Below are 24,453 nucleotides of genomic sequence, written 5' to 3' on the forward strand. Positions count from 1 at the left end.
TTCTCTCCTAGTGCGTTTTTCTTCATGTACTCACAGGAAGGAAGGGTGATCAAGGGTTCAAGAGAGCGCTACATGGCATGTTCTCGCATTATTCTTACTTGTTGTCACATAACTCTGTGTCCACATCTAGGTTTTAGACAGACCTGAGTAAGACATATGCAATGCAACCAGAAATGGTGCAAAGCTCCCCTAATTCCTCACTTCATTTCAACCTGAATATTCATTCTGGTGCATCAGAAAGTTCTGACTCTTTCTGGCAGGCCGAAGTTCATCCAGACCTCATGGTTCATGATCCATACAAGTGAGGTAAACCACAGTATTTTGTGTTGAGATTCTTTTTCTAATTTGGAGCTCTTATAGCCCAAGCAGAAGGAGCTCATTTTTATACCGTGCGTATAATCTGTCCTGGAATATGACAATGATGCCAATGCTATTGTCCTATTTCCATCACAACATTTGATAGCCACTAATGAACAAAATTCCCAAGGCACATCAGTCATAACGCCAGTTTTCTAGAAGTAATATGTCATTTTCCCTGTTGTGTCTTAGAGAAAAGAACGTCTGTCATTCACAGCATCCTTGCAGTCTCCACCAGCTGGTTTCCCTCTTTATATTCCTTTTTCAGTTGCTAAGCATCATGCTCAGCTTAGCTTGTGAGATCTGCCAAAGCCACAGCACAGGATCATACAGACATGGAAGGCAGAAAGGAAAAGACGGTTCCTGGACTGCTCAAACCTAATTTGAAGGTGTCTGTAGTAGTGAGCATCTCACAGGGTGTCCCATCCCCTGAGATGAGCCCATAGATTTTACCCAGCAGATTCTGGACAAGTTGAACTTTTTGCTATCAGTTCTGTTTGTGAAATGCTGTGTATCGTGATAATTCTGTTTGGCTTTATATGTGCACTGTTGAACTGCTAGGGGAGGACTCCAGTGCAGTATCTGTAGGAGAAGAAAGTCCCTTGTTATCATCTTGTTCGGGGCACTGCCAAAGCCACCATGGCCACCACTGAGATCACTAGCAGAGTTAGACTGAGATTAGTATGATGACTGGTTAAGCTGAGACATTTTGGTCATAAAACTCATGACAATAACTTTATCTGTTATAAGAGATCAAAGACCAAAACCAGTTCCTCTGGTTTGACAAGTTACCCTCTGTCAGCTAAGTCAGAGTAACTGACAGCAACTTGTCCATCGTGAGGGTGAAATGAAATGCACCACAACCTCCTCCGAGTGGTTTGGAGTACACTTTCCATTCCAGGTTCAGGCCTGAAGAAGAGAAGCTTTTAGGCCAAAGACTAAGTAAGGCAAGTAATGTCCTGCAGGGGTTTTGGTGTCCATGCCAAAAATGGGATTTTTCAGACTTACCTGAAGTGTAAAATGTGAATGGGCTGTATGAGATTAGGACACTACTTTTGAGGGTCTGTTTGCTTGCTTTAGATATTGACAACAAGGCATTAACTAGAAGTGGATTAATTGCTGAAATTTGCAAGGAAAAATATTTGGAAGTGGTATAATGCTCCCTGCCATAAGTGATTCCTCTGAGACAGGCTCTTGCTTTCCATTGCAGATTGTTTGCTCAGCCTGTATTTGACGCAGAGGTTGGCATCTCAGAGATGACTGAAAAATAGTTGTTCACCTCTCCATTTTTTCTAATGAAAATATTGAACCTGAGAATATTTTAAATAAACTGGAAATATTTGTTGCTGGAAAAGCTGCTGTCCAGGGAGACAACAACCCGCATATCTTTAAATTCCTGATCTTTCATGGTCAGTCAAGTCCCTGACTGTGGTGCTCTGTCAGAGCTGTTACCTAGTAGAGAAGTGTAAACCACAGAGGAACATGGGGGCATGAAGAATTTGAATTACAGCTCCTTGAGAAGAAGATACCTGATTTGAGATTTTGTGGAGATTTTGTTAATTGGTGGTTTTTCAATGAGAATGGGAAAGTTCCATGGAAAGAGGGATTTTTTCATACATAAACATACACATGTTTAGCAGGATTTTTTTTAAAGTCGGTTTTGATGCCATCTTAGCAACCAGCCCCACTACTAGCCTTGACAGTCTCTCGAGACCTGAGCTCAAACCCACTAAGATCAAGGGGAAGGCCCTTTTCACTTTATTTACTGGACTTTAGATTGTGGTTTCTATCAATAGTTTAAGATGCATTGAGTTAATTGTTCCACTATATTCTTCCACCTCTTGAGATCAAGAGGCACATTTCTCTTGAGCCTTGATTTGGACTTAGATTGTCAGGAACGGTCCTTTTAACTTATGGTTTGCACTGTACAAAGTGCAGTGGAGCTCAGTGCCATGCCTGGTGTTTTTCAGCACACTGAGAATATGAGTAAACAATAATAATTTTGACTGTTATATGACTGTTGGCCTTGTCAATGAGAACCATTGTCATTGACCAAGTGCTTCTCATTCACTGGCCAGTAACTGTTTCCAATTATTTTGTGTTCTGCGTTGTGTAGCCCTGGTGCAGATTACGGCTGGCGTATGCCAGAAGGAAAGAAGGTTTTCACTCCTTCTCCCCTCTACGTTTACAGCACTGTGACAAGTCCAAAACAGAGGCTCTGGAGGATGATGAGATAGAGGAATTTTACAAGATACTGACAGAAAGGAAGGAAATAGACAAGATCTTCCAAAAGTACTCAGATGCAGAAGGATTCATGTCCTGCCAGAACTTGGTGAGGTTCCTCTATGAGACGCAGCAAGAAGAAGATGCTGTTGTTGCTGCCCCTGCCTTAATTCAGAGATACGAGCCCAATGAAAGAGGTAGGTTGGAAACCCATACTGGTTTGGGTCAAAATTTTGCTTTCTTGATGAAGTACGAGTTGCTTTGCTGGTGCTTTCTTCTGCAGCCACGTGTGTCATTTTCTCCTCACAGCTGCTTCTAAAACACCAGTCTTCTAGGGGAAAGTTAGCACCTCTAGGAGAGGAGGGCATAGGAGAGCCTGGGAAATACTTATTTTCAATTTTGGCTTGGGTACACCAAGCAGCTGCAGAGTGGTTGATACAGAGTTGGCTAGAGAGCGATGAAATTCCTGAGGGAAAGGCTCTGATGGCTTATTCAAGTATCAAGAGCTCACATGCCTTTGCAAGGTTAAGAATGTAGCAACATTTCTGTCTTCCAGAAGCAGGAATGGAGGCAAAAGCTTTTGAATGTGGGCACCTGAAAAGCCATGAGGTGATGAGATCTCTGAGTAGAGGACCAAGAAAATGAGAACAATTTAGAAGAGCAGTAACAGAACTGTCTTTCTGCTAGAAATTCAGTGAAATACCAGTCTGGAACACCTTGAAGGACACATTCAAGATATAAACACAGGATCATAGGCTGTTTTTGCACTATCCTGGTATACCTTCAGGAGAGGGACAATGCTTTGCAGATGTCAGACTTGGGGATTAGACTGAGATCTAGCTCATTCCCTCAAGATGGGGAGACCCCGATTTCTCCCCGAAGTTGCATTATTTTGCAGGTACTCTTTGCAAATCATGTATTCATTGGATAATCTAGACAGGATTTATCTGGCTATCTTTAGACTTTGACAATTTCTCTGTGTTGGTATGAAGGAAGCTTGAAGTGCTCAAATGGAGATTTTTATACTGTAGCTCTCTAGAGACAGCTGACGTAAGTGCTGCCTTTGACACTTTAAAAGCTTTATCAAGGACAGTAATTGTCGTAAAAATCCATGCTTGTGAAGGGATTTTAAAAGCATTTTCAGGCAGATGAAGCTGTCATCATCGTCTGAACAGGATCAATTTCTTTATTATTAGCTGACTGCCTAGGGAGCATGATTTGCCTTTGAGATTCTCTGGAGGGCAGCAGGCATCATAGTGAAGACGATGGCACAACCTGCTGGTCCCAGATTTTCAGTATGGGGTTTCTGTCTATTTATCTGGCAGCCAAGAGGGGTAACGCCATGACCAAAGATGGTTTCCTGATGTACCTTCTGTCTGATGATGGGAATATATTCAACTCCTCCCACCGTAAAGTTTACCAGGACATGACTCAACCTCTCAGTCACTACTTGGTGTCATCCTCACACAATACCTATCTTATGGAAGACCAGCTCACAGGTCCAAGCAGCACGGAAGCCTATATCAGGTAATGTATGTGCGTGCATTTATGTGTGTGTGAGAGGTTGGCCTCTCTTATAGAAGGCATAGGGTGCATCTATACTGCTAGATGCAAGAGGACCAAGAAGAAATCCCCCACCCCAAGATCGGTAATGTGGACTGGCCCATGTTCACATCAGGGTGAGCTGTTTCTAAACCAGTTTGGGCACGCACCATGCCCTGCTTTTTATAACACTTGGACCTGGGACCTCTGCTGAGCCCCATGTGGTGTCCACCTGACTGTAAGATGTATAATTATGATATTTGGGAGTATTTTAAAAATATCTGCAATTATGTGGAGGCTGGATGCCAGCCCTCTATCATGGTGTTTTCAAAGCATGATCCTGAGGGCATAAGTTGCATTCCCCAGGATATGACGTAAGAGAGTTCAAGGAGCCTACAAGGCGCAAAGATTTCTGGGATAGACCTGTGTAGAGACAGGAAGAGGCCAAAATGATATGCATACTGTCATGATGTCTACAATCTGTACTGCCTTTTGGGAGTAGCCCCTGGCATGAATTATTCCTAGAATCATGCTGGTGTTTATTTTGGAGAGATCTGGTTGGAGTAGTCCAAAAAAAAAAGAGGTGAGATGTGAGCTAACGAAACACCATGGGTAATCAGGAAAATTACGCCTGGTCCCTCTTTAGCAACTCAGATACTCCCACAGTGTCCCTGGACAGAACATTAGATGTTGCCTGCTTCTGCCTTTTAACAACTGCTGTCTGATGTCTCATGGCCAGATATTTGCAGTAGCCTTCACTAACTTCCACACCCTACATTTCTTCTACTCTGACCTAAACTTTTACCGAGTGAGACAGCGTTTCCTTAGAAGCAAGCCAATGACTGCAATTCTGTGTTTATTACTTGTCTGATTCTCAAGGAACAATGGCTGTCTAGAGTCACAAGCTCAGAAGAGTAAAGAGTGAGATCTGGCATAAGCTACTTTTCAGTAGCTGAATTCCTCTTACAGTATCTTAAAATTACAGAATTATGTTTTCATTGGGAAAAAAAAAAATTAAAAATCCATGATTCTGGAACAGGTTGCCCAGAGAAGCTGACGCCCCCTCCCTGGAATTGTTCAAGGCCAGGCTGGGATGGGGCTTGGAGTGTAGTGGGAGGTGTCCCTGCCCATGGCAGGGGGGGTTGGAACTAGATGATCTTTAAGGTCTCTTCCAACCCAAACCATTCTGTGATTCTATGATATTTATTGCAATGAGTTAAAGGAGATTGTGTTATCTGAAATGTACAGGGAGTTACTGCAAAAAGAGACAAGATCACTTTGTAGGACAGAGAGGTCTGTAACAGGGGGAACCTCCATTTGAAAATAAATTAAAATTAAGGTTATGGACATGTAGAGGCGGGAAGTTTTCAAGTGGAAATTCAGCCTGTAGACTCAGTTTGGGAAACTGGCCCTCAGCAGTCTCCGCAGCTATGATGGAGTTCCCACAGCTCCCTCTCTGACAGCTCTGAGGATTCATCTGTCATATCTTATCAGATCTCGATGAAGAAGTCACATCATCCAGACTTCATGACCTGGCTTCTAAGGCTGCCTTACTGTCTTTCTTCCAATGCAGCCCCTCTTGATTTTCTCTTCTCTTCTCTTCTCTTCTCTTCTCTTCTCTTCTCTTCTCTTCTCTTCTCTTCTCTTCTCTTCTCTTCTCTTCTCTTCTCTTCTCTTCTTCTCTTTCTCTTCTCTTCTCTTCTCTTTCTCTTCTCTTCTCTTCTCTTCTCTTTCTCTTCTCTTCTCTTCTCTCTTCTCTCTTCTCTCTTCTCTCTTCTCTTTCTCTCTCTCTTCTCTCTTCTCTCTTCTCTCTTCTCTCTTCTCCTCTCTTCTCTCTTCTCTCTTCTCTCTTCTCTCTTCTCTCTTCTCTCTTCTCTTTCTTCTCTTCTTCTCTCTTCTCTCTTCTCTCTTCTCTCTTCTCTCTTCTCTCTCTCTCTCTCTTCTTCTCTTCTCTCTTCTCTCTTCTCTCTTCTCTCTTCTCTCTTCTCTCTCTCTCTCTCTTCTCTCTTCTCTCCTTCTCTCTCCTTCTCTCTCCTTCTCTCTCCTTCTCTCTCCTTCTCTCTCCTTCTCTCTCCTTCTCTCTCCTTCTCTCATCCTTCTCTCTCCTTCTCTCTCCTTCTCTCTCCTTTCTCTCTCACTTCTCTCTCCTTCTCTCTCCTTCTCTCTCCTTCTCTCTCCTTCTCTCTCCTTCTCTCTCCTTCTCTCTCTTCCTTCTCTCTCCTTCTCTCTCCTTCTCTCCTTCCTTCTCTCTTCTTCTCTCTTCTCTCTCTTCTCTCTTCTTCTCTTCTTCTTCTCTCTTCTTCTCTCTTCTTCTTCTCTCTTCTTCTCTCTTCTTCTCTCTCTTCTTCTCTTCTCTTCTTCTCTCTTCTTCTCTCTTCTTCTCTCTTCTCTCTTCTCTTCTTCTCTTAGAAAAGACTTTTGGCACAGTCATGAGTGTCCTTTCTCATTTGGCACTCACTATGTCTTCTTTCGATAATTTGTACCTTGAACTTTCATTACCTCCTTTCTCAGATCCCACTGTGCTTTCCTTGCTCAGCCTTGAGCTCTCTGATGACTCTGAGCTCTCCTCATCCCATCCTTTCTCCATCTGCTTTCCTTTTTCTTCCAAGCTCCTTTTTTGTCCCTTGCTCCCTAAACTTCCTGTCAGCCTTCCCAGGCAATACCTGTGCCTGATGCACCCTCATTTTAAGATGGAGCAGAAGGTTTAGAACCCAACCAGGTCCCTTCTTTATTTCTAGAGCCCTCACCAAAGGCTGCCGCTGTGTGGAACTGGATTGCTGGGATGGCCCTAACTCAGAGCCCGTCATTTATCATGGCTACACTCTCACCTCCAAGATCCTCTTCAGCGATGTCATTAAGGCCATCAAGAACTATGCTTTCAAAGTAAGGATAAGGGACCCTCTAAGATTTCTCATGTTGCACAACCCAAGATGGATAGTAGGTCTCTGCCCTCCCAGCAGACAGCATAAACAACGAAGACGTCACTTTAGCATTTCTCATGGGTACAGGATGTGACCTGTCTGGGCATCCATGTTCTGCTTTCTGCAAAGATCCATTCCTGGGAGTTGCTGGACAGGAGAGCAGTATCTAAGTTTGAACCTATACCAGCAGAGCTGCATCCTGGACCCCACTGCATTGCCCAATATCTTGAGTGTACCTGGTGGGAAATACAAAGCCCATGATTTCTGTGACTTTGATGTCTAGGGGTCTGTTCCTAGTTTAGAGGAACCCATATGCATGTGTTTTGGAGGCACTGATGTGAAGGGCTGCTGCTGTTCTGCTTTAATAGGAATAAGCAGGTCTGGAGTCTTGTATGGCAGTGCTGGGCCAGCAGGCTTTAAAAAACCTTGGGTCTGTCCAGACTCACTGTGCTTTCTTCTATTTTCCTTTGGTCCGCTTGAGAACTAGTATCAAGTTTGCTTTGGAGCTATAAAACAGTGACAGTGACAATGCCTTCAGCACACAAAATGACTAGGAAGGGCCACAGGGAACCAGATCAGGCCTATGCATGAGTGGAGGAAGGATTCGTGTCACCTAAGGATTTGAGAACACCAAGTGATTTCAAAGCCTCCCTTCCCGGTCCTTCCTCTGAGGTAGGAAGGTGCTCTGACCCACAATGTAAGTGGAGAATGGAGACACAGGAAACCTCATCATAGTGTCCCAGCAAGTCTGTGGGAGGCATCCTGACCTAGCCTGGTGCCCTGTCCATTGGATCATCCTCTCTGGAAGGCAGCAGCAGAGATGTGAGTAGCTACTGCTACTCCATTTTTAACAAATGCTCATTATAGCAGAATACTAGACCCTATTGTTGACACACTCATTTCCAAAGAAAACAGAACTGGGCTTTCTATCAGTTGCTATAGACTGGTGAAATTGCAGAGTTCACTGATGGTGTACGTTGCTGTCTTGTTCTAGACCTCACCATACCCTGTCATCATCTCCCTGGAGAACCACTGCAGCGTTGACCAGCAGAAGGTCATGGCTCAGCACATGACAACAATCCTGCAGGACATGCTCTTGGTTGCTCCAGTCGATGGAAACAAATCCCAGTTCCCGTCCCCAGAGGTAAGCAAGGCCACTGTAGCACTTTTTGCCTTCTGAGGGTGGGACAAGAGGGAGGTTTCTCTTCTTGCTAGGTGCCAAGTAGTGAACAATATGCCTGAGGACTGGTGCAAACTGCGTTTGATGAAGGAACAGAGATTGTCTGTAGGCAGTGGTGGAACAAGAAATGGGAGTATCTAAAAGTAGCCTGTACACATCAAGCACAAAATGCCCTGTTGCTTCTTGTTTGTTGTCTAAGGTCTCAGAGGAGAGAGCCCCACAGGACTGAGGACATTCCCAGTCTGTTTACCAAGGCTGGAGAATGTCCTTCATCCCATGAGGAGGTCGCTTTTCTGGCTTGTTCCAGGGAAGTTGAATCCTGAGGGTCTGTCTTATATCTGCTCCCCACACCCCAAAGATGACTTTGACCTTCTTCAGGATAATCCTCTGAAGCACTGTTAGATTGCTGCACCTACAGGGAAGATTAGCACCACAGGGAGTGGCTACAAGGTGTCTCTGTATTTTTAGTTGAACGAATGGACACTGCCTGATTTCATGGTAGGTGGGATGTTTTGCTCTGTGTTGAGGGATGTAGCATATGCTCCCCTCTTCCTTTAATGCCTTGGGTGCTCTACTGTGGAGATCCAGACTACTGATTATGAAGCGATGAGGGTTGGAAGGACAGTGTGATCGCTTGCCCCTCAAAACTCAAGGGGTAAACCAGTACAGGTAGCCTAAAGCCGGACCAAGCACGAAGTGTGTCCTCCCACTGAGAATGGCCTGGGGTGGCCACTGTGAATGGCCTGGGGTAGTGGGGATGGAGATGTCCATGGAGGACAAGGGGAAGTAAGAGACTGCATAGAGATGCCCCTTTGATTCCTGTGAATCAGGGCAACATTGAAGCTGGGAGCTAAGCTTGGACCCTGCAGGGGAAAGGAGATATATGGCCCTCAACAGTGGACCACCACTGCAAAATCAATAGCTGACAATTCAAAAAAAATTAGAAATGGAATCTTGATAGGAACGAAACCAAAGTTTCCAAAACAGAAGACAAAATGAAACATTTATTTGTTTCTACCCTTTGAGTTCCTGTTTTCTTTCTTTCTCTCTTAAGCACTTTGCAGAAACAGAGCAAAGTCTGTGTGGATAGCTGCAGTTCCCTTTAAATTGCATTTCTTTGCTAAAGAAATCATTTGCCAAAAATTGGATGAACAAGCCTAGCCAGAGCTGGAAGGAGTTTGTGGGTGGGATAAAGCTGGCAGTCAGCAGGGGAGAAAGGAGAGGAAAATGATCCACCAAAAATATCTTCTGTATTTGCTCTCCCTCTCCCTTTTTCTCTTTTCCCTTTCTAACTTTCCCCTTTTGTTTGGGAGTGTCACGCCATGCTTGATACAATGCCTAGCACAGAGGGAAACTGATCTGGGTTAGACCCTGGGCACCAGTGCAATAAATTAGGATGAATCATAATTTTTAATGCTGCTGCTTCAGCAGGACCTTTGCACTGGCACAGACAAGGCGCCTCCATTTCAGAAGTGACTCTCACAGAGTGAGGATACACCCAGCATGGAGACAGGTCTCTGCAGGCTGTTTATGAATTGGAAAAATCAAAGTCTTCAGTGTCACCTCCTGGCTTACTATTTATTCCTGGTGCAGGATCAGGAAAGCCGCTGATGGCTTTTCAAAACACTGCCTTGTGACCAGGGGAATGATATGAAGAAAGAAAGGAGAAACACCAGGGAAAGAAACGTATAATGTGTGTAAGGGAATGACCCCAGCGACCCAAAGACGTTTTTCCTATTGCTGTGCTCATCTGTCCTCCTGCTCTGATTGCCCAGATGGACACGTGGCCCCAGCTGGAACAAAATGGTCCAGATCTACCTGAGTGAATGTATTTGGGCTGGTATGCTCCATTGGAGGGACTGATCCATTTAGTTTAAAGGGACAAAAATTGCCAATGTAGCAAAACCTATCCTTTTCTCTCCAGTGCTTTTTCCTCCTCCTTCCTGCTATGTGAACTGGGAGAGTTCAAAGGGCTGGATTGCTGAATTTTTTTGGTAGAAAATACACCGAAGCTGAAACATGAAGGAAAAAAACCAAACAAACCAGAAGCCTCTTGCATTTTCTACTTCCTTATGAAGCTGACATGGGGAAGCCCAGGACAACGCAGTATTTTTTATGTTAGAAAAAGTGTGGGATCTATCACTGGGAAGAGGGCTGAAAGGCTGTAAACAAAAACAGGCGAAGCGTTGCTGCAGATTGTCAGGGCACTGCAGGGCAGTGTCAGTAATTAAAGGAAGATCGACACAGTTTGGATTCATGCTAACGATTCATACTGCAGCCCTCGGCAGGCATCTGCTTTATTAGCTCCATTCAGGAACAGTGTTGGGCTACACACAGCATCTGAATATCTCCCTCAAACTGCTGTCTTTAGGTCCCAATAATAAATTAAAGGCCTGTAGGATGAAAGGCCAAAAGCCACATAAGAGCTCCAGGCAGTGTCAGAGTTGTAGGGAAGAGCTGATCCAGTCTCTGCTGCTGATTGCTTGTTGCAGGCCCTTCAGCCCCACGCCTGATCTGCACAGGGGCCTGCCAGGGCCCCTTCCCCCTGTCCCTGCATCCCAGCTAGATATGCTGTAAAACCCAGCCCTGGAATGAGACTAAAACAGCTGCCAACATCGTATCCACCTATTCAGCATATCAGGCATATCTGAAAACCCTCCAGCTCTTTGTTCCTGGACTTTCTTGTTTACAACAACAATGGCTTTGGGCTTAATGGACCTGTCTTGGTGGGTGACCCTTAGGACCGCGAGCCCCGCTAGCTGGGAGGCCCAGTGCAGTGGCAGGGGCCTCTGCCATCCCCCACCTCCACTGTCCCACCAGCTGTCCTGTCAGTCACACCCATTGCTGTGCCCAGTGCCCCCCACTCAACATCACTTTGAGCCATGCAGCTCAAGAGCCTCTTCCAGTACAGCAGTGGCAACGGAGGTCTCAGGACAACTGATCCGAACAGCAGGGTGGCTGACCTGCTCTGCGCTGTGCTCACGGCAAGGCAGCAAACACCTCTAGATTTGGGTCAGCTAAGTCCAGACCACATTCAGTCACAGGTCTCTTAAGTCAGCAACGGACCCCAGGAACCATCTACCCAGGAGGATTATTTTTGCAGCATACACTTAGTGTGAAAGTGGCTTCAAGTCCTTCTGCCTTCTGCCTAACTGCACCCCTATGTTTTTCTCCAATGTTAGGCTACCTTGTGTCAGGCTTGTCTTCAGTGCATCTTCTTGGCTGATGTTCTTGAGCTGAGTTTCCCTCAAAGCCTTCAAAACCTCCTTTGGCAACGTGTTTCTTCCCCTTTTCTGGAGACTCTCTTCATCTTCTGGTGCCACTCATTGCTGAACCCTGCAACACTTCAGTTTACAACTAGACTGAAAGACATACACAACTGGAGGTGTGATATCCATTAGTGCATCTGGTCTGCACATCTCCTCATGAACGTGAACATGTTACTCCTCACATCTTCCCAGGAATGTGGGGAGATCAGTATCTTCTTCCTGAGAGTGGGATGTAAGGTGGCAGTGGTCAGACCCTGTATATTCATGTACATGAGCACTTCACTTAGGGCTCCTTTTGGGAAATAGTTAATACAGTCAGGGGAGCTGGAGGTGTGGTCCACCTCCTCATAAGTGTTTATCTAAATGGACAAGAAGAATCATGCCCTGGGAGTGTTTAGTTCTCTCTGTTGACTCTAAAGGAGGTATTGAAGGCACAGAAAGTTTGATGAGCTAGATCGCTTTACAAATCTTCCACTTCCACTGACATGAAAACTGGAAATCAGATCTTGCCACGGCTTTCAGACTGCTAATAGGAGCAGGAAACTTTAAGGCAGGATAAACATGTATACGCAGATCTTTTGAAATCCTTTGCTCTTTACAGCTTTGCTCCTTCTGATAAAATCAACAGCACTTTCGTTTAAGATGATTGCCGTGTCCCAATTCACAAACTCCCAAAGGACGAAAACCCACATGTCAGAACCATTTTACTTGCAGAGCTGAGCTCTTTCAGCATGCAGTAGAAAAGGTGAGAGAGCAGAGGAGCACCACTTGCAGAGAACTAAGGCAATGTGATTTACAGGGCATGTGAGGAAGGGAGAGAGTTGCATCTATTCCAGCAGCCACTCCACTATATGTTCTCAGTAGAGTCCAGTGTCCTTGTAGCCTTTCATTAGGTTGTATTCAACCTTGGGCTCACCACAGGCAGTTGGAATAGCTTTATGGTCTACTTGGAGAATATTTATTGAGTATTTCAGCTAATGCGTCTTCCTAAGACACAGGACCTGCTCAACAGAGCTGAACTGATGAGCTGAGTGTCTTTCGCCTCCAGCTAGAAATACTTAATATCACATGAAGGGGAATCAAGAGAGATGAAACAAGTGTGTGTGTGTGTTTGTGTCTGTGTGTATCAGCTTATTTAAAACCTTGTTAAAGAAGATATGTAGGACTTTACTAATGTAGGACTTTGCTTCCTAGCACCGATGTTAGATGAAGGAAGACAATGTTTGGGACTGGCAGCTTCTACAGGGTGGATTCAGTGCTATGCTACTCTAGAATAGCATGTTCTGCAAGAAATGGAGATGAAAATGCTCTGTTTTGGGGTGAATCTCACTCCTCATTGTGGATCAATAAGCTAATGCATCTTCTTTGGAGTTAGATGGCACACGGACTGCTCTCTCTTGTGGGCACAGTGGAAGTTACCTGCATAGGAGGATATTAAACCTCAGTAATGCAAGAGGACTCCAGAAGGGAGCCAACCTTGCAGATTTCAAGGCCAAAGGGAACCACCATAATTGCCTTATGGAGAGTCTTGTACAGCACAGTGCGGGCTGACCAGTGTCCCTGTGCCCACGGCGGGCATCTACAGCATATCCAAGGTTTCCCGGGGTAACCGCAGTCTAGACAGGATAACAGCAACACCGAGGACCCGCTGCTGGCAACCCTGGTGTGGGGTGTGGTGAGGAGACAAGGTGGAGGCCGTGTTGCTGTGCCTTCACTGCTGAGGTTATTCAGCCATGCAGGATGGGGCGGTGTCAGAAATTATACCTCCCCCTTGCTGGACAGCCTGTCCTGAACTGGGAAAGCTTAAAAGGGCCTAGTAGCCCTACTGATAATTAAGAATCAAACAAACTGCCCCAAACTTTATCCCTAGTTCTCTACTGTTGAGATGTGAGATGAGGCGGTAATGCTTCTCATGGGACTTCAGAAAGCAGAGGCAGATACTACATTATACAGCAGGATGCTATCTGCAGCCTGCAAAGGGCAAGAGGGGCTTCTCTGAGCCCCTCCTCACTGTCCCCAGTGCAATCCCTCCAGACTTGTCCATTCCAAGTGTTGACTGGAGCCTAAAAGCCCACACAGATCTGGACGTCACCTGCTGCCAGTGAGTGTTGTGGAAGAACAATGACGAGCTGGATGTTGAGGCAAGAGGGTGGGAAGAGACATGCCAGCAGCAGACTGGAGTGAGACTCTGAAGATAAGCCAACTCATCTCCTAGCCATGGATGTGAAGAAGCCGGTCACAGCTCTGCCTGGAAGAGGGCTGAGGGGCTGGGAGGATGGAGAATAGTCTGAGGATGGGCAGGAGGATACTGCTATGCTCTGAGTGATCCTTTGGGTGTTTTATTCCCAGTAATTGGTACATCCCTTCCAGCTGCCTTTGTGCAGCTTTTGTGTGACAGGAAAGTACCCCAAAGTAAACAGATCATTTGTGGTAGCTGAAGAAAAATGTCTTGGCTGCTGCCTCAGGTGTCAGTGACAAATTTTTGCTCAAACTAAACTTCATCCACAGCTTAGCTGGGTGATGAGGAGTTGGGCTGATCACTGTAAAGACATGATGCAATTTGCTTGCACCTGCAAAGGAGGAATTGTATTCTTTGGAAATGCCTGTGTTGCTTTACAAAATCCTTTTTTTCCACGGTCCTGTCATTTGAGGATAGTGGGGTTTGTCACTTTTTTTTTTTTTGCTGTTGTGGAAAGGGCAAATACAGCTGAGAAAGGGGGAAGATGCTACACAGACTGAGGGGTTGTATTGGCTGATTCCAAAATTGCATTTTACTGGAATAACTAACACCCTCCAAAGCCAGGAGTACCAAACACATCCAGGTGGCAGCAAATCTCCCGCTGACTTCATTGGAAGCTGCAGGGTCTGGAGGTGCTCCTGATTTGAAGGCATAAACCTCTCACTTAGAGATCCCAGGCAGTCACCCTTCTCAGTACTGCTCCCTGCTGCCAGCATCGCTGCTGCCCCGTTTGGGTTCAAAGTCAGCCCTCTCCAGGCTTCAGCCTTCCTCCCACAGTCAGATCTTGCACAAGAGATGCATCAGTTGTATGGTGGATTGCGAGCAACCATGCGCTGTTGGTGTTTTCCTTCGCCTGAAGCTCTTATGGGGACTTTGAAAGAGGCCGGAGAGAGTTGATTCAGCACAGTAAATGTGCTCCTTGGATCAGCTCAGCAGCCAGCTGTATTACGTTGGCGTGCTGCTGGTTGTGATTACTGTTGTACCATGGCAGCGGTTGCAAGGGAAACTCTTTTCAGAAGAGGAGACGTCTTTGGGAAAGGTCTGAGAACTCTTCCTTAAGCTGTCAGCACCCTAAGATTTCACTTGCAAGATTCTTACATATTAAAATCCCATGTCTGTCATACATGAGGCACCTGTCCAGAATTTAATGGACCCCTCTCCTTATTAAAATGTCTAGTGCTTCTTCACTGCTTTAGTCCCCGCATGGATCTCATACCGTTTCCCAAATCGTGCATGTGTTTGCAGCCATACATTGCAGAGACTGGGGCAGATTAAATGACAGGGCCACACAGAGGGGCAGAAACAGAGCTGCGAATACCTCCCGTGAGCCCTGACCTCCAGGCTTGGCCTTGTTTGCTGAGCCACATTCAGTTTTGAAAACACAGTGTATTTTTATTACCTCTAACAGCACAACGGTTTAAGTTATCTAGTTGAGGGGGTGGTCAGATGTGTATCACAGGGGAATCAGTGGGCTATCTGGGCTTTTTACACTTGTGGCTTGTGGTCTCAGATGCTGGCCAGAGTCAGGGCAAGGCCTCAGTGGAAAACCAGACTTATTTTCACCTGTATCTACGGATAACAGCCAATGACTGATGCAACTCTAAAAGTCCCTGGCCCTGGTTGCAGCTGAGGAGCTGTCACATCCTTGCTCCTTCAGGGTGGGCCAGAACCTATTCTAATCACCAGCTATTTTGTCCACATTTCCTTCTGCAGCAATTGAAAGGGAAGATCCTTGTGAAAGGCAAGAAGTTGAGCAGGCAGGAGGACCCCGCTGAAGCAAATGGGAACAACAACCTGGAGGCTGAGGATGTCTCTGATGAAGACGAAGCAGCTGAAATCGAAGATGAATCTGTAAAGACCGAGATACAGCAGAAGGGGAAGGTAAGTAAAAGAAGTAACTGAAAAGAGGCAGACATAGAGAGGCAGAAAAGCTGTAAACAAGTTCTTTGCCTATTACAGAAGGCTCTGAAGTCCTGCATCAGTAAATCCTGTCTTGTTAGCCTATCCCATGACTCATGCTGGGAAACCACTATCTAGGTGGGTTTTGTACCATGCCTAAAAAAGAGAAAAAGGAAAAGCAATTGAAATGTACTTTTAATATGTTCCCAGCTAAGATAGTTTTCAGTGTGGTTTCAGCTACTCAGCTGGGGATATTTAAGGGAGAATTGTTGAAATCACTGGAGCTAAGGATCCTGGTCCTTGCTCAGCTTAATGTTCTCTGCCCAAGCACAAACAGAGATCTTGCAGAGCCAGCCAAGCATGAAGGTTGTCTTCTTTCCGTAAAATGAGGCTGGACAGCCCTGCAGTTAGGACAAACCATGTAGCATTTATGGGAGCAGTGGAAGGACACATGTTCAATCTGTCTCTATTTTCCAGAAATCTATTTGCCATGGGACCATCATAACTTTGGTTATTACCAGAGACTGGTGCTTTTTTAGTCATATTTTGGGACGTACCTGCACCCTCACTGTCCATGTTTTTCTGACCTGGAGGAGGGAGGGAAGAGCTACAGATCTACGGGGAAGGGGTGGCCAGTTACCAAAGCAATTGGGATGACTATTTCTGGAGGGAAAAGTCTGGCCTTTATACCAGTATTTTGCTCCCTCGTGTGAGGACATCCATTTTTCCAGACTGCAGATCATTGTGAAGGCCATATCCCCTATGGACTAGGTTCATAGGTGATATAAATACAGTCAGTCCCACTGATGGCTAAGCTGATTGATTGACATTGCCTCTGGATCTGGTCTGATCTATGCTTCCCCTTGTTGATTTACTCACTCTTTGAGAATCTTTTTTCTTTCTCTGAACTGTAGTAAATAATGTGTATGATTTTGAAGTCTGTCATTTCCTTTTCTTTCCTCTGATGGGAGCTGGCGGCTCTCACTTCACCCTTGCACCAATGAAAATGGCTGTGGTGTAGGAGGCATCAAAGCATTGTGAGGACTTCTTAGTTCAAGGAAAAAAAACCCAAGCTCTGTGGAGGCCAAACCAACATCCTTCCCTTCCCCTTATTTCTGGGTTTGCATGCTTGGGACCGGGACAGTATAGAAAACTCATTGCTAAGGCTCTGTTGTAAAGTTTAGCAACTGGAGACAGCCATTGATGCTGAAATACATGATCGTACAGAGGGCAGCAGAAAGGATATTCCCACCAACAAAGAGAGAATCCACCTGGAGAACACCATGCAACAAGGCTGCTGGAACACCAAAGCATCTGCTGTGTGAAATCCTCTCTTAGCTAACCAGTACAGGCTGACTGGGCTGGTTGCTACTGTGTTTGTAGCCCTAATTGCTTGTGAGTTGTGATAGCCAAGCTGAAATACTCGTTCACGTAATAACATGCAAATAAATGCAGAAAGAGGTATGGCCCAGGTGAAATGAAATATTCTTGGAAGTAACACTTGGGAAGTCAGTGATATCACTGGACAAGCCAGGACGTGCCTGAGAGGGCAGTGATGATCTGAGAGGAGGGAGTAGCACTCTCCATGCAGGGCAAGAGACATGGCAAGGGCAGCCTGCCCCTTTTCCACCCTCTTTCTGCATAGGGGTGCCACTGAGTGTTGACAGTGTGCATCCTTTTCATGTGAAGACGGTGGAGAAGAGAAGCTCCAGGGGTCCTAGGCAAAACATGATTATTACTTTTGAGTATGACTGCAGAAACTCCTCACAAACCTGTTGCTCTCCTGCTTTTAGAGTGACACCTTGAAGCTGGCCAAGGAGCTGTCAGACACAGTAATCTACTGCAAGAGTGTCCATTTCAACGGCTTTGAGGACCCCAGTCATCCTCGGGCTTTCTATGAGATGTCATCATTCACAGAGAGCAAAGCTCTGAAACTAGCCCAGGAGTCCGGTACGTATGTTTTGCCCTGGCAAAAGGCCATCCTCTGTCCCAGTCCCCCATAAAGGGACAGCTGGTGGTGGTTAAGTATGAGGAAAAGGCATCCTGAAAGACGTGGGTTATGATCTCTTTGGTCATGCATGTCACCGAGAAACAGTGGGAATAACTTAATATCATAGAGGCTGTTACCAAAAAGGGCATTTTATAGAAGTAGTTCACATTCAGCCAGGAGTAGTATATACAGCAGCATCAAGAAAAGATAAAAGTAGCCCCCGTCACTGATGGGGACATTTTCTTTTTTTTTTTTTTTTTTCTATAGGAACCAGTTTTATTCACCACAACATCAGGCACCTGAGCCGGATCTATCCTGCAGGTTGGAGGACAGATTCTTCAAACTACAACCCCGTCGACTTGTGGAATGTCGGCTGCCAGATCGGTGGGTGTAACTGGGAGGTCAGAGAGGGTCAACCTGGCTGGGTCACTCACGACCTGGCTATGGAGGGGCTTCAGTTGAGGTAGATGTGTGTTCTCAAGCCATTTGCAGGCAGAGAGGCTAAGGGGTCACTGGACAGACCAGCTCTTCTGCCAATGCTCAGTGGCTTTTCATAGACCATTTTCTGGCCCACCTTAAAACCATTAGGGGAGCCTTTTCTGCATATCAATGTGCACATCTGTGTGATTTCACTGGAAGCAGAGTTATTGCCATTTAACAAAGAACAAGGGAGCCAGGAGTTACAGGCACTTACAGAAAAGTGTGCTGAAATCTCTGGCGGAGATGTAAATCACACTCAGCTCTCTAGTGCCCTAGAGCAAGGCCATAACCATCAGGGCCAAGCTGTGACCTGAGCTGTTCCCTGTAGTCCAAGCAGCACATCATACCTACTCCTAGATAAATTGACGTCTCAGAGGTTTGATGAAGACCAGGGTCCCAGAGCCCTTTAAGTGAATTATGTTGTAGCTCTCATCCAAGAAACCTAGAGTAGTGGTAAGCGGGCATGCTGGAGATGACATGCTTGGTTCTCTTGGTGATGGTGGATGTTGGAGACGTCCTAGTTGTGCCTGTGGCCCAGCCAGAAAAGAGAATCTGCAGATGCAAGGCTCCCTGGCCCCCAACTGTGTAGACCTGCATGGTCTGTGTGTGCCTGGGAGCATATGAACTCCTGCAGCCCCTGTGGGGGAACAAGCAGCACCCGTTGTCCCATCTCCACAGCATTGAGTTTGGCCTCAGGAGAGTCCCTGGGAGACAACATCAGGTCCCTCAGGGTACACTAAGGCCAGGCCTGCATGCCTTATCTAACCTGAATTCAGTATTCAGGCACCCAAACCAAGAATTTTTCAGAAGCCCTGAGTACTTGCAGCTCCCAGTAAAACCAGTAGACTGCAGCTATTAAAGCCTTGCTTGCAAATGGAAAACCAGGGGAGGGCCTAAAAATACTTTTGGCCTTTGGATATTACAGGGTACATAGGACCATCACAAACTGCCATCTGTCCTAGAGCTGTCTTAGAAGTTGCTAAAGAGGGTTCACATCACCCTTCAGAGATCAATGGAGTACTGAGGAGGTGCTGGGGTCCATGTGCTCTCCCTGTGTGGTATTAGTGAGACTGTTCACAGAGACTGCTTCCAGATTTGACATTAATGCTTTTAAAAAGATAGTGGCATGTCGGAAAAAATACAAGAAATCTGCCCGGTGGTAGGACACCAGTGAGGCTTCATCTATTTTGGGCAAGAGACAATAGAGAGATGACTTGATCACAGCTTCTGTACTCCTACACGAGGAGTTCAGACAGTGAGGAGCTCTCTATAAGCAAGAGAGGCATCAATGCCCCTCAGGATGGCAAGTGAAAATAGGAATATCTGGGCAGGAAAGGAGGTTTTGTAATGAGGCTATGCAGCTGCAGAAACAATCTGAGAAGGATTTACTGGCTTCATTGCAGGAGATATAACTCCTTGAGAATAGAAATGGGTAGGTTTATCTAAAAGATGCAGTTGCTCCACCAGGTGACATAAATTCAGCACAGGACACTTTTTGGTCCTGTGGAAGGTGGGAAGACAAATGAGACGGTCTTTATTGTAACGGCTCCTCCTGTCTCTAAAATCTCTGAATGCAAGAAATCCTCAGGGGTAGTGGGCTGTGAGGGTCAGAGTTTATCACTGCTCTTTGAAGCATGGAAAAGCCAATGTTTATGTCCATGAAGTGCAATTTCATGTGAACACAATTAGTATAAAAATATTCCCATTGATTTCTCTGGAAGTGACTGGTTTTATTTATTTATGTTGCAGTTGCCCTAAATTTCCAGACAGCAGGCACAGAAATGGATGTCTACCAGGGTCGGTTCCAGGACAATGGGTTTTCTGGGTACGTCTTAAAGCCGGAATTCCTCCGGGATGAGCAAACCAAATTCAATCCAAAATCCATCACAGAAGGAACATGGGGGACAAAGAAGAAGCTTCTGCTTAAAGTAAGAATAGAAGTCGGAAAATGTCTCAGTAGCATCCACCTTCGGCGGGGGTGTGTGTGTGTGTAGGTTGTACCTTCTCCTTCTGGTCTCACCCGGGCAATGTTATCTCAGCCCTTCTCATTTCCCACCACTGGGGTCTCTGCTTCAGTCCTGCATGGGCTTTCATCCTCCAGGGACTTACTCACAGGTTTAATGTTCAGCAATAGAAGAGGTTAATGACAATATTCACTGTCGTTACAGAAACGTACAGGGAGAAGTGCAGTCAACAGTCACCACTGTTGTTTCCAAGTATCATCTGATCACTCTGGGGACAGTTAGAAAAGTTGCTGTCCCCCTAGCCAGCTGGCTGGGCTGGAGCAATGTTCATTAGGTGCTTTGGCTCACAACAACTTCCTCTGAAGGATGTTACAACGCTGGCTCTGAAAGACCAGCACCAGCTTGTCATAGCAGGTCCTGCACTCCTGGAAAGGAGAGGGAAGTTTGCCAGGGAGCCCCCTCTCCTAATGATGTCCTGACCTCTTCCTCTGTTTCCTCCACAGATCATCTCTGGTCAGCAGCTGCCCAAGGTGAACAAAAGCAAAAACTCCATCGTCGATCCTAAGGTAACAGTAGAGATCCACGGTGTCCAACAGGATAACAACAAGAAGCAGACCAAGGTCATCGAAAACAACGGTAAGGCATTTTCTTCCATGCTGTCTCCCATGGGGCAGTAACTCTTTCATTTCATGCAGCAGTGTTCCTTGCCAAGGCTGCTGCCCTGGGGCCAGACCTTCCCAGGTGCACCCATGCCTGCCCACGCTAAGCAGATACAGGAGGTGCTGTTGGCCTGCTTCAGTGTAGGGATCCTCATTATAGGCTGCTGGTGGCATGAACTAACCCCACAGACTGCTGTCCCTATGGAGAATTACTTTCAGGGCTTCTTTCCTCTCTTCTCTCTTTGTTTGGAGACAGAAATTCCCTGCAAATCAGCATCAGCCGTACGAGTTGTTTTAAGGCTCGCTGCCAAATTTGCAGAGCTAGAGCTTTGGAGGTGTTCTTTACCTCCATGCAGTCAGACTAGACATGGGATGCATGGGTCCCCACCAAAATCTTCCCAAAGAAGGCTTCTTGTGAGGTTGATTTTATCCTGAAAGTGTCACAAACTCACAAAAGATTGAGGTTGCAAGGGACTTTAGAAGTGCCTGTTCCAGTCACTGCCCAAAGCAGGACCATACTCAAAGGTAACTCAAGTTGCTCAGGGTATTGCCCAGATGAATTTTGAATATCTCAAAAGAGTGAGATTCCCCAGACTCTCTGAGTTCTCTTTCAAGTGATCCGGTCTTTGACTGACCTCATAGTAAAATGAGATATCCCTATTCTTAACCAGAAATTCCCCTGTTGCTGTTTGTGCCCATTATGCATCAAGCTTTTGCTGTGCTTCTGTCAGAAAAGCCTGGCTCTATCTTCTCTATAAGGAGGTAGTGGAGGATTGCAATAATAACCCCCTTAGCCTTCTCCAGGTGGAATAATGACCTCTCTCAGCCTCTTCTCTTATGCGACACAGTCTGGGCAAAAGAAGAACTTTTTCCTGTAGCTCAGAGCCTCCTCACGAGGCAGGGACACTGCATCTGCTCATCCTCTTGGCCAAAGTGACACTGGTGCTAAATTAATGCACATCACAGTGATGTTACAGGTGAGGTGTGAAAGCCATCAGCTCCCGTCTCCAAAAAGCCGGCCTCACGCCTTACCCAGCACTGACCTCAGAGATCTCACAGACGTTTCACCTCCCTGTGGACCATTTCTCATGGGTCAAACATGGCTGTGATTTCCCTCTGTGCAGTGAGGGTCTCATTATTGTGGCCTTCTGAGTTTGCAGAGGGCAAGTTCAGCCCTCTTCTGTCCTGTGAGAGTAACGTGGCGGTAGGGGTCTGAGAAATCAGTCCTCACCCTCCCACTGGCAAACGCATGGGTACACACACACACACACACACTCACACTGCTTTTCTGTGTGGAGTAAGAGCCAAGCGCTCGAAAGCCAGTACGTAGTTTCCTCCCTGCTGGCAATGTTTCCCTTTTCCTCTTTCCTGTTTGAGTAAATCTGGTGTGGCTCCTAAAGCTCACGGCCATTTCCGTCACCTGCAATAATTCACATGGTGTCTCGAGTGAGAGCTGCGTAGGGAATGTTTCACACCTGCAAGGCCTGTTCCTCAGGGCTGCTCAGCACACCCAGCCCCACGGCCAGCCCTTGGCTGGCTGGAGTGATACTGGAGCAGTGCTGGAGGCATGCTGGGGGGATGCTGGAGGAAGTGTTGCCCCATGTAAAGTGAATCAAATGATGAAAACATCGATGTCGGAAAGGGGCAGCTGCAGAGAAGGGGTTGCATTCCATGGGCTGAAGTTTCAGATATGTGACCACGCTTCAGCAGCTCACCTGGTTTGATGTTTTAGGGTTGGACTCAAAGATGAGGGTGTTTTCCAACCTAAATGATTCTATCATTCTGTGTTGGTGGGACTGAAGCAGGGGTGGTGGGCACGGATCAGGTCACAGCGGTGCAGCTGTGGAGCCTGAATGGCTTTGGGAACCTGCTGGCTCAGCAGCTCTGAGCACCTCACTATGGCTCTGAGATGGGTTGAAAACCCCCTCTAGATGTCAGCACAGTGAAACCTGCTGTCCTTGGGCCTATGACTTTCCCTCAGCTTTCCTGATTCCTGCTCCCATGGGATCAGCAACCGGTTTTTCTCCCAAGGATGAAGGGGGTCAAGAGCAGATAGATGTGTGTTATCTGAACAGTCCAGTCGATTCAATCCTATGAAAGTCCAAATAAGGTGCACTGGCCCAGCACAGGTATTTGAATATGGCACCGTCCACAGGCCTGTCTCAGCACCTTCAGGCCCTGCTGAAAGATTCTCACCTCCTGCCGAACCGTCCATGACCAGCCGGCTTGAGCTGACGTTTTGCTGTCCTTGGGCTTCTGCTCTGCACAGGCTGGGCCGATGGCAGCAGGGTTTCGAACAGGATGTCCTCTCCTCCTGTTTGTTTCTGGGGTGTGGCTTATGGAAACTGCAGAGGGCATCTGCTGTGACCTGAGTGAGAGCACTGAGCTCGCTCTTCATCTCTCGTCTGATGTGACGGTCTGGGTTTTGTTTGCGTTGTGAGTCCGGACCACAAGACCCGCACCCATAACAGAAGTAGGGCTAGTCTGGCTGTCTTGGACACTGCCCTTGTACAAGGAGACATAAAACATTTTGTCCACAGACTTCATGATGCTTTTTGTAATCAGACACGCCTCATAAACCTTTCTTGCAGACAGGGAAACTGAGGCACAGAGTGGTGACAGATAGGTGTACCTTGAGCACTCAGTGAACCTTAAGGCCCCAGCAGGCTGTCACGACACAAAGGCACAGCTCTCCTTTCTCCTCCCCCCTGGTTTAGGGCTGTAAATTTGCAGCTAGTCCAATGGCAAGCAAAGACATCCATGTATCAGCCAGCGAGTTCCTGTGGAGCAGAGCTGAATTCACCTCTCTCCTGCTGCTCACTGTCTTCTGGGACTGTGGTGCTGAGGTCTGCAGCGAGCAGTCTAAGCGGAAGGATTTATTAATACCAGGCAGCAAATCAGTGTCAGAACTGAGAACAATGATTTCGGCACCTCCTGAGACCTTTGGCATGGGTCAGGATAGGTTGGCAGTCAGGCAAAAACTCCTTCCATCCGTTTGCAAGCATCTCTGACCTCCATCCTTGTCTGTCAACATCTCTGACCTCCATCCTTGCTTGGGAGCATCTCTCACTTCCTTCGTTGCTTGTGAGCAGCTCTGATCTCCATCCTTGTCTGTGTTACCCAGGCTTTAACCCAAAATGGGACGAAGAGTTTACATTTGACATAGAGATCCCTGCACTTGCCCTGGTCCGATTTGTGGTGGAAGACTTTGACATGTCAACCAAGAACGACTTCATCGGGCAGTACACCCTTCCCTTCACTAGTCTGAAGCAAGGTAAGGCCCTGCTCCCTGTTCCTCACAACAGCTGAGCCCTCTGAGCCTCGGTGTCCTACATGAGAGGTCCAGACCCATCACATCTTGGGTCAGAACTGGTTCTCTCTCTGGGGTATGGGCAAGATGATAAATGGTTTATTGGGCAGCTGTTAACACTGTCTCTGGGGAAGGGATCCCCTTGTCACCAGTGGCCTTGGGCACAATGCATTACAGTGCTCAAAGCCATGCCTCTCAGACCTGCCTGTTCTGAGGGGTACTGGGAGCTCGGAGACAGGGAGATGTTTTTGCAGGGTCTTGGCAAATGTTGGCAAATATTTGTCCAACCGGACTAAAGGCCACTTTCCATCTGTGTCTGTGCTTCCAGGTTACCGCCACATCCATCTTCTAACCAAGAATGGAGACCCGTACTCCTCCTCCACCCTCTTTGTGTACATCAATATCCAGGACTGTGATTAG

At 46.6% G+C, this 24,453-nt stretch overlaps 1 protein-coding gene across 2 annotated transcripts in view; it reads left to right on the forward strand.

Annotated features, from left to right (window-relative positions):
* The window catches only part of PLCD1 (phospholipase C delta 1), a 46,243-nt gene extending 21,790 nt beyond the window's left edge, over nt 1-24,453 (forward strand). Inside the window, exons 5-15 of one of the 2 annotated variants that reach the window (XM_086466436.1) lie at nt 2,474-2,777; nt 3,906-4,107; nt 6,861-7,005; nt 8,038-8,187; nt 15,445-15,612; nt 17,424-17,580; nt 17,888-18,004; nt 19,850-20,028; nt 20,568-20,700; nt 23,848-23,997; nt 24,362-24,453. In XM_086466436.1, the coding sequence (XP_086322562.1) occupies nt 2,474-2,777; nt 3,906-4,107; nt 6,861-7,005; nt 8,038-8,187; nt 15,445-15,612; nt 17,424-17,580; nt 17,888-18,004; nt 19,850-20,028; nt 20,568-20,700; nt 23,848-23,997; nt 24,362-24,453 (1,797 nt within the window). The remainder of the gene's footprint in view (nt 1-2,473; nt 2,778-3,905; nt 4,108-6,860; nt 7,006-8,037; nt 8,188-15,444; nt 15,613-17,423; nt 17,581-17,887; nt 18,005-19,849; nt 20,029-20,567; nt 20,701-23,847; nt 23,998-24,361) is intronic. The other variant, XM_086466437.1, reaches the window with a different exon arrangement.

This window comes from Leptosomus discolor, chromosome 6, assembly GCF_034619465.1.
Source record: "Leptosomus discolor isolate bLepDis1 chromosome 6, bLepDis1.hap2, whole genome shotgun sequence".
NCBI classification, from domain to species: domain Eukaryota; kingdom Metazoa; phylum Chordata; class Aves; order Leptosomiformes; family Leptosomidae; genus Leptosomus; species Leptosomus discolor.